Below are 9822 nucleotides of genomic sequence, written 5' to 3'. Positions count from 1 at the left end.
GCGCCATGAGGACATCCAGGGCCCCTGGTGCCATGCCCCCACCCCCACCTCTCCAGGACAGGCACGTGCCACACAGGCAGACAAGCAGGGCAGCCAGTGACTCTTGTGGTTTTTTTTATTTTTTTTTTCATGTGAGCAACAGGATGGAGTAGTCCCATTCTTGCTCCCCTTGCATTGAATGTGCCTTGGGTCTTATGACCCGAGAGTGTCATTGGAGCCCCTTCCTTTTGCTCCCAGTGCAGAAGGGGCAAGGAGGAAAGAACTGAGAGTGGGTGTGTATGTGGGGGGTGGCCCAGCTCCCAGAGCCAGGCTCAGCAACCCCTCAGCAGCTCCCTGAGGCCCTTTCCCTGTGAGACTTTGACACACAGCAGGTCAGAGACAGCTGGCAGAGTAAGACATAGGCAGGCTGGGAGAAAGATCATACAGACAAGACTCACACACACACACACACACAGGCTGGCCCCTTCCTTTGGCATGGTTCACCCTAGCCCTGGGGACAGGGTCTGAGGGTAGTGGTGTGGGGCCTGAGCTCTGGGATGCCCTTTGAGAGATGGGACCAACTTGAATCCTTGGTACGCAGAACTTCCGAGGCCAAAGTAGTCCCCAGTCTTGCCTACCTGGACAGACACCCCTCCACCTTCCCACCCAACACTTAGACATTAAGATTGTTCAAGTAATGAGGATAGATGCAGGAAAGGGAGACTCCACTCTCATCCAGTCTTTCCATCTAGGGGCCTGTGAAAGGGGCTTCAAGCCCTGGGCATCTCAGCACAGACTCTTCCCCTCCTCCCTCAACTCTGTGTAAATCCGAAAGAGTGGAGTGGGTGAGTCAGACTCTTTCATCTAGTAGAAGTGGGGGAGGTTAAGAGGCTGAGCACCACAGCCCTCCAGAGGGGCTCTGACAGTCCAGATGGGGTAGAGGTGGGAAGATCGTGGCTCCGGCAATGAGCATTAGGCTGGCTTTTTTTAGTTCTCAACATGGTCCTGGACCATGCTGTGCTAGAAGGATCTTTTTCCTGCTTATCCCTCAAACTTGCACATTTCACAGGTGATACCTGCTGCCCCAGGTTGGTACTGTGGTCATCTCAATCCAGCTCTGGCAGGCTCCCAGGTTCTGGGCTCCAGTCCCAGGAGAAGAGAGGGGTAACCAGAACCTGACCCTCATTTGGCTTTGCTCAGTCGGTGGTCCTCCACTGGCTCCCGGCTCTCAACAGCTGACAGGGCGATGAGCATCTGGGCGGCGTAGTAGGTGGACATGATGAGTGCCCGCGAGTAGGGCACAGGGAAGCAGAACTTGTCAAGGCCGATGGTCACGTCTGAGACTATAAATAGCAGTGCACCACCGCCTGCTGCTAGCTCAGTCCAGCGCCATGCTGCCCCGACCAGATGTAGCCCCGCCATTGCTCGCCAGCCCATGAAGCCGACAAGGGCCACATAGACCCCCACCAGGTAGGTGAAGGCACCCGTGAGGTTTGGGTAGAAGACGGCATAGCACAGGACCGCCAGTACTGCCATCAGCAGACCTGTCCGAAGAGCCAGTGGCCGCATGCCAAAGGCTGAGGCGTAGAGCATGTGGGTCACAGCAAACATCAGCAGACCTGGGAGTGAGAGGGGATGATGGGATGTTGAAGGCAAACTCAGGTGAGAAAACAGGAGGTCGGGGTAGGAGTGAAGTGCTTAGGATAACCCAGGAGCAATCCCGGGGGAGTAACAGGGGTGGGAAGAAATCCACGAAGGCAAAGATATCTCCAAACTCTCCTGTGGTACTCCAGAACAGATCACCGAATCGCTGGCAAGGTCGTCCGCCAACAGGGGCCCCAAAAGTCTTTGGCCTCAGAACCCCTTTAATTCCCCATGTTCTTGTTTTTAAAAACATTCTCTTTCCTAAATCCTTGGCCCCTCCCCAGGGTCCTCTAGCCCCCAACCCCAAGATTCCTCCCAGGGGGCGACTGTGATGACTGACCGTGGAGAAAGTAACCCTGATCCTGCCAGATGAGGAAGGCATCGCCTATGGCGGAGAAGACAAGCCCCACGAAGATGCGGGTGGCACTGGGGTGGGTCAGCAGGAATCCCAGGCCATGGGCCAGGAGGAAGAGACAGAGGCAGAAGATTGGCAGGCACTTGATGAGGGCGCTGACCCACGACGGGCTGGACAAGGGCAGCCAGAGCACGAAATACACACAGGTAGCCTTGAAGAAGGGCACCAGCTTGGGTCCCTCACTCTTCACCTGGAAGACAAGGGACAAAGGCAGCATTCAGAGCGTGGGAGCCCAGAGCGGGGCTCAGAGCAGGACCCTCAGCCCAGGCATTCACCCCAAAGACAGGCCCACCTCCAAAGCAGGGAGGACAGACACAGAATTTGACCTGTCCCAAGCAGCCAGTATGAAAGAGCCCATCATTAACTTGAAGCTTAAATGATTAGGAAGACAAAGGGCTCCATTGTGCCTGCTACTCACGTCCCATTCTTGGCCCTGGGGCAGGACCAGAATAGTCACTGGGCAGAAAGCAGACTTTGGGATAGTGTCCTGCAGCCCAAGGCTTCTCCCTTTCTGCCCCTTCCTTTTCCCCCTACAAAGCCCCTTCAGCCTCTCTCTGGCAGCATCAATCCCCAGCTGTCTGGAATAGAGGGGAGTCAGCAGCAAACCACAGAGATGCCACAGCTGGCCAACTCGTGATCCTCAGCAGTGGGGCCAGGACACGGGCTCGGTGACACCAGGTGAGTGCCAGGAATACGTGAGAATAAGCGCTGTCAACCATCTCAGCCCCCAGAGGCTCTCTTCTCAGCCGGTCTGCAACTCAGCCTCCACTCTAGCTGCCCGAGCCTAAAAGTACCATCAAGGACAAGGAGAGGAGACAGGGATGCTGCCTAGAGAAATGGACCCATGAGTGGGGAGCAAGAAAACTGTCCCTGAAATACCAGCAATCTCAGGGGTTGGGGGGTTGGAGGGTTGGAGAGGGTGGCAGTCAATCTCATTTCCCAGAGAACAAGAGCAACTTCAGGCACATCAGAAAGAGAGGCAGGAAGGGGAGGCAGGGTTCTCTCACCAGCTTTTGATCTGAAGCCAGCAGTCAGGCTGGAAGGAGATGAGGAACTGAGAGGGGGAAGTCAGAGCAGCTGACTGGGTCTCAGCCGGATCAGGAGGGAGGGCAGCTAAAGAAGGGTTGTTTCCCAGGCCATGCAGGCACTCTGCAAGCTCAGGGAGGGAGCTGCTGCGGATATTCTGAATCTGGGATCCCCTGAAGCTGTTTTTCTTGGACATTTGGTACTGGGGCTCAGAGAGTGATGTGAAGGAGCTGAGGTTCCCGGTATACTCATGCTCTGCTCAAGAGACAGGTCTCTGGTCCAGTGAGCTGCCCAGCTCAGGGCTACGGGTACACACTCAAGACTCTCAGACCTCCAGACCGTGGTTACCTGGCACTGAACAGACTGTGATGAAGGAGGCTGGGAAGAGGCAGATGTGGATCCAGGGGCTAAGCCTGCCCTTGCTCTGCCAGGGGTGAGAGCAGTGAGAAGAGATGACAGAGGTCCTTCCTATGGAGATTTCCCCCATGCAGACTGGTCAGGGCAGAGACACCAGCAGAGGAGGAGATAGCTTATCCTCACAGTCCCCAGATCTCCCCAGCCTCACCTGCCAGCCCTTGGAAGCATCTACTCCACAGCCCTCCCCCAGGCCCCCTATTTCCCAGAAGAAGGAACAGTAGGAGTAGCTGGGGAGGCTTTGACAATCTTGGAGAACACAGCGCTAGGAGTAGGAGAGGGGCGGAGAAGAGACAAAACTTCAGATGAGAAAGTCTGAACAAGGGGTGTCGATAGAGAACGACCCCTTTTCCCTTCTGCGTGTGATCCAGGCTGCCTAGACTCAGAGGCGTCACCTACACTGCCCGAGACTTCTTGTAAAGATGAGGAAAGGGAAGGAACAAACTGGGAACAAGACTCCCAGGAGGTCCCAGCTCCGCTCCCGCTCCCCGCCTCTTCTCTGCGGTCTGCTCACGCAGAGCCGGAGGCCCTGCATCCGTCCCCTTCCTCTCCCAGGGGGCCACCAGGCCAACCCGCGCCAGACACACGGAGATCAACAAAGTCACGCTTCCGAGTCACGTGCCCCCTGTTTTCCCCCCTCCCGCGAGCCGGCGGCGGGCGCGCGGAGGAGGGGCGCCGGGGTCTGGGGTGCGGGGGGCCGTGACCGCGCCGCCTCCCGCCGGGGGGACGCGGGCGGCCGCCGGATCCCTGCCTTTCCTCGGACGCCCCTCCCCCGCGCGCCGACGCCCCCCAGCGGCTTGGCCTGCCGCAGCTCAGTCCCCAGGTCGGTGGGCTCCGGCCGCGCCGGACACTGGCCCGCTCGCTCGCTCACACACTCACCACAGTGACCGGGGACACCATGGCGGCGGCGGCGGCGGCAGCGGCCCGGGACGCGCCGCAGGTGAGGGAGGCGACGAAGGAACGAAGCCCCGGTGACCGACGATACCTCCCGGGCGCCGGGCGCCGGAGCTTCTGTCTGAGATCCCCGCGACGTCACGGCAGACACCGCCAATGAGACGTCTGGAGTCGGCCCGGCCTGGGGCGCAGGCCGGGAGGGCGGCGGGCGAGTCGGAAGAGGCCCCGCCCCTCCCCCTCCCCGCCACCCCACCCTCACCCTCCTACATCCCATCTTTACTGCCCCAGGGAGAGAGGCTTTTCAGGCCGCGCCCCTCTAGGAGTCCGTGCCGAGGCCTCCTGGAACCTAACTGTGACCCCAGGCTTTGGGGGACGACAGAGGTTGGCCAAGACACAAACACATTCCTGTCCCGGACACAGGGCTACACACATTTTTCTCATAAACCGGGGTAAAATGCAAAGACAGAGTCCCTTCAGCCTTTAAACATGCAGTCCACATGGACACACTTGGTTAGATCCACAGCCTTCACTGTACACAAATACACATCGCAATGGACACTCGAGGGTCCGTAGACATACAACTTTTTAACATAAAAAGAGACAAATAGCAATCCATAGACCCGTGTGTGTGTGTGTGTGTGTGTGTGTGTGTGTGTGTGGCACAGTCGTGTCCGACTCTCTGTGACCCTTTGGACTGTAGCCCACCAGGCTCCTTTATCCATGGGATTCTCCAGGCAAGAATACTGGAGTGGGTTGTCATGCCCTTCTCCAGGGGATCTTCCAGACGTCTCCTGTGTCGCCTGCATTGCAGGCATATTCTTTATCCGCTGAGCCGTTGGGGAAGCCCCCCCCCCCCAAGAGACCCATACATATGCACAAACACGTACAAGATCACAATTAACTTTAAGCACCAAACAAATACGTAGACACAAAACTGACAGGCCCAGACTCACATATATCCTTCAAGGTGAAAAGAGAGACACATATATAGGCATGCGGCAGCCTATAGACCCACAACAACCACACTTACTCAATCACCCTTAGACACACATCTCTCACAACTCAGAGACACCTTAACACCCACAAGAACGCCCTGGTGATGATAGACAGGCAGACCTGAGCATAGGTAAGGACCCAACGGAGTATGAACGAACTCTGCCAAAAATGCAACTTAAGCAGATTAACGCTGAAAGAACACAAACTAAAGGTACACAAGCACATTTGGAACCGAGCACAAGCAGCATCTTGGGAATTAGATGAGAGAAGTGGGAGGCAATCAAATGAACTGGGACCTAGTCCCAGTTTTACCACTTCCATGCTGTGTGGTTGGGTGAATCATTTCCCCAGTCTGATCTTGATTTCTTCATATATGAGTGGATGATCTCCAGTGTTCCTCCCAAGCCCAACATGTGTAGGATAGGGAAGGGCAGGGGCTGCTGGTGTCAGGAAAATTTAAGTCTAGAGTTCTTCCTGGAGTGGTAAAACTGGGACTAGGTCCCAGTCCATTTGACTGCCTCCCACTTCTCTCATGTAATTCCCGTGATTCTGAACATGCTTGGTTCCAAATGTGTCCAGGTACCTTTAGTCTGTGTAATATCAGCATTAATTTCAGATTTCAGAAACATCTTAAAGGATGTTCCGGTGGTCTTGGATCTGCTGCAAACTCCTGGAGACAGTGAAGGACAGGGAAGCACGGTGTGCTGCAGTCCAAGGGATGGCAGAATCGGACACGACTTAGTGACTGAACTACAACAAAGAGGGAAGTAGCTGTGTGTCAACCTTTGGGAATTGGGGCGGGGTAACCAGCCCTACTTATCTCTAATTAGCAGCCATAAAGGAATTTTCAGCATCATGGAACAGTGACACCATAGTACTTAATTTTTCCATGTGCTGGGGAGAAGCCCACAGACTGAGATCTCTTGTAAGCCCCTCCCGCAATAGGCCTCTTTTATTTTTTTGGATCCTGCCCATTTTCCCTAAAGCCAGTGTGACCCACATGACACTCTCTCAAAGCCAGGAGCAGCCCTCTTCTAGTGAAAGAATTGACAGAGATTCAGAGCCAGGGAAATAAAGGTGAAAGGCAAGGACTGGAGCAGAGGCCCACTCACACCCTTCCACTATCCCCTCCAGGCTCTTCCTACAGAGTCCTAGTGGGTAATGAACTCCCCTTGTTCTACTTTCTAGTCAGAAGCTGTGGGGAAATTCACCTTACCACGATGGGAGACTAGAATTGCTGCCCCTGGCTGCTTTGTCTCACACACAAACACACACACAAACACTCCCACCAAGTGTGCTGCCTGGAATGAACACTGGATTAAAAGTTACAAACACTGTACTAGCCCTTCCTCCTCTGTGACTAGCTAGTTATATAACTGGACACATCACTCCACTTTTGTTTTCTTATTGGTAAAATAAAGGAATTGGGCCAGAAGATACGTGCAAATGTGTCAGCTTTTGACCTAAACCCTTTAATGTCACCTAAGTGATAATTCTCAGAGAGTGGCCAAGTTAGGGTAATTTTCATTTCTCTGGATGTTAGTTTCCTATCCATAAAAAGGAGAGGACTATCACAGTGGTTCTCAACAAGTAGGGCCTATCAAAATTACTTGGGAAGCTTTTTAAAAACATAGATACCCTTGTCCCACCCCAGACCTACTAATTAGGTGGCACAGATTGTAATAAAATTGAATATATCAACACCTTTGACTTCCCTTGGTGGCTCAGATGGCAAAGAATCCAGCTGCATGTGCAAGACCTGGGTTCGATCCCTGGGTTGAGAAGATCCCCTGGAGGAGGGCCTGGTAACCCACTCCAGTGTTCTTGCCTGGAGAATCCCCATGGATAAGGGAGCTCGGCAGGGTACAGTCCATGGGGTCGCAAAAAGTCAGACATGACTGAGCAAGTAAGCACAGCAAATAGATAAAACATGAGACCTAGAATTGCAATCCACAGGGCTGTATCAGTGTCTAATTATTGAATAGGCAAGAATCAATTATATAGGTCGTCCACAAAGCAGAGGCATTCTCCCCTCCGTGCTGATTATTTTGTTTGCCCTTCTACCACCCAGATCCTTTCTTGGTCCTTCTCCACCTTGCCCCTGGAAGCTGACCTCTATGAACTGTATCACCAGGGTTCACTTGTGTTCTGGCTTCTGCACTCAGCTAATAAGAGGCAGAGGCTGATCTGTGGTTGGAAGAGAACATGGCTGAGGTCCCCCGCCACCCACCACTAGTCTGCTGAGTGAGACTGAATTTCCAATAGTGACTGTGCTCTTCCATGGCTACAACTCCAGGCTTCCACCCTGGACCTCAGGCCTAGGGTTGACAACCCGCTTCCCGCTATTGCTAGTCTTCAACCCTGACTGATTTGTGGCTAGTTGTTGCTCTTCAGCTCTGACTAGTTTCCTTAACCCTGCCTACATCTCTGCCATCTCATAAGTTATATTCTTGAATGTAAGTTATATTCTTGAATCAGCAACCTGATTGATACTGTCATCAATGAAGCAGAGGCACTGCCCCCTTCCCCTAAAGAAAGAGCTTATCTAATTTCATTCCTATGAATAAGATTTCTCAGTTGTTTCAAAAATGCAGTTGTATGTACTGTGTAGTGTTTTTATGTTGATTATATAACAGGCAGAAGATGGGATAGGGCTGCCTGAAATTAGACATCCCTTCCTCTCTGTACCCAAAACTACCTATTTCACACAACTTGGTAATTTTCTTTTTGCTTGCTTGTCTCATCTATCAAAGTTTAAGCATGTTCGTCCATTCATTCAACAAATGTTTATTGTGCACCAAGTATGTCCTAGCCACTACGTTAGATGCTGGGGTTTAAAACCTTCTGTAAGATATAGGTTCTAGGAGCTCCCTGGCCGTCCAGTGGTTAGGACTCTGCACGTTCACTGCTGAGGGCCCAGGTTCAATCCCTGTCCCAGGAAATAAGATCCCACATGCCGGGTGACGCAACCAAAAGAAAAGTAAATATAGGTTCTGTAATGGAGTTCTGTTCAGGCAGGCAAGTAAACAATAATTACGGAGTGTGGCAATTGAAATAATTGAGGTATGAAGGTATTTCTCCTACGACATCAAAAAGACATCTAAAAGACTCTTTTAGCATGCCTTGAGGAGTTAAGAAAGCTGAGGCTAAATCTATAGAGATGAACTGGTCTTCACTGAGTAGACACCAGTGTTCTAGGCGCCAACTAAAAATTGTCACTTGCTTTCTACCTCTAAAAGGTTACTAGCTACTGCAGTCACTGACGTTTAACACACTGTAAAAGGAGATCAGGGAGGAGACCAGGAATGAGGCCCTCTGTGCTCTGGAAAAAACTGGCAGAACAGGCCTTCAGATAGTTAGATATTTTCAGGAGATTTTATGACCCTAGTTTCTTGCATCTTCTCATATCTAGAAAAGCACTAAACTCATTAACAGAGATATCTGCTCCTCGTGACTAGCGGTAAGTTTCTCATGACTAGCAGCAACCCTCTGCCCAACATATGTACGTATCCCCCTTCACTAAAATCATCTATAATACTGTCCCCTGCCACACATCTTTGGAGCAGTTCCTCAGATCTGTCTCAAACACTGTCTCCCAGGCTATAGTCTTCATTTTCCCCAAATAAAACTTAACTCACAACTCTCATACTGTGCTTTTTTTTTTTTTTCCCAGTCAACATAGGACAGAGAGAATTGCATGTGTACACATAGAAGCACAAGAGACACACGGAATTCAAGGAAATACCTATCATCTTGGGGAGAGCTGGGGAGTGGAAAAGGTGAACCTGGAGAAGTAAGAAAGAGCCAGGTCAGAAAGGATCTGAATGTTCTGCCAGCCAGTTTGGACTTGACCTAACAGATGACAAGAAGCCAGTTGTCTTCTGTTCCTTAGTTTCTATGATTGTTTTCTGTTCTCACACACCAGATACATGGAGGATACACAGAAATGGTGACTGATCGTTAGTCTGGGCTTGCCTTTCTTCCTCTTGTGGGACTTTTTCTCACCAGTAGCCTTCTCCATCTCTGATCACCATAGTTTTGCCCTGGGATATTTTCCGCTCACTTGGTTTGCCCCACTTGGCATTGTAATCCAGCTCTAACCTGTTTCAGTTCAGTTCAGTCACTCAGTTGTGTCCGACTCTTTGCGACCCCATGAACCGCAGCACGCCAGGCCTCCCTGTCCATCACCAACTCCCAGAGTCCACCCAAACCCATGTCCACTGAGTCGGTGATGCCATCCAACCATCTCATCTTCTGTCGTCCCTTTCTCCTCCTGCCCTCAATCTTTCCCAGAACCAGAGTCTTTTCAAATGAATTAGCTCTTTGCATCAGGTGGCCAAAGTATTGGAGTTTCAGCTTCAACATCAGTCCTTCTAATGCACACCCAGGACTGATTTCCTTTAGGATGGACTGGTTGGATCTCCTTGCAGTCCAAGGGACTCTGAAGAATCTTC

The 9822-nt window shown here is 52.0% G+C and overlaps 1 protein-coding gene across 1 annotated transcript; it reads right to left on the bottom strand.

Annotated features, from left to right (window-relative positions):
• Nucleotides 1-97: 97 nt before the first annotated feature.
• TMEM86A (transmembrane protein 86A) lies at nt 98-4535 on the bottom strand. The gene is made up of 3 exons (XM_061167910.1): nt 4358-4535; nt 1964-2228; nt 98-1598 (listed from the first exon to the last, which is right to left on the bottom strand). Exons 1-3 carry the CDS (start codon nt 4376-4378, stop codon nt 1162-1164), a joined length of 723 nt encoding a protein of 240 aa, XP_061023893.1. The 5' UTR covers nt 4379-4535; the 3' UTR covers nt 98-1161.
• Between the last annotated feature and the right edge of the window lie 5287 nt (nt 4536-9822).

The sequence above is a fragment of the Dama dama genome, chromosome 2, assembly GCF_033118175.1.
Source record: "Dama dama isolate Ldn47 chromosome 2, ASM3311817v1, whole genome shotgun sequence".
Taxonomy (NCBI): Eukaryota; Metazoa; Chordata; class Mammalia; order Artiodactyla; family Cervidae; genus Dama; species Dama dama.
The sequence above is the reverse complement of the archived record's forward strand: the minus strand, read 5'-3'. Positions and strand labels throughout refer to the sequence as shown.

What these genes read in the sequence shown, in the direction of transcription:
- TMEM86A (XM_061167910.1), bottom strand. Translation starts at nt 4,378, where the DNA reads ATGGTGTCCCCGGTCACTGTG. An exon ending in TGGTGTCCCCGGTCACTGTG is followed by an intron (nt 2,229 to 4,357) that starts GTGAGTGTGTGA and finishes CTTGTCTTCCAG; the next exon opens with GTGAAGAGTGAGGGACCCAA. An exon ending in TCAGGGTTACTTTCTCCACG is followed by an intron (nt 1,599 to 1,963) that starts GTCAGTCATCAC and finishes TCTCACTCCCAG; the next exon opens with GTCTGCTGATGTTTGCTGTG.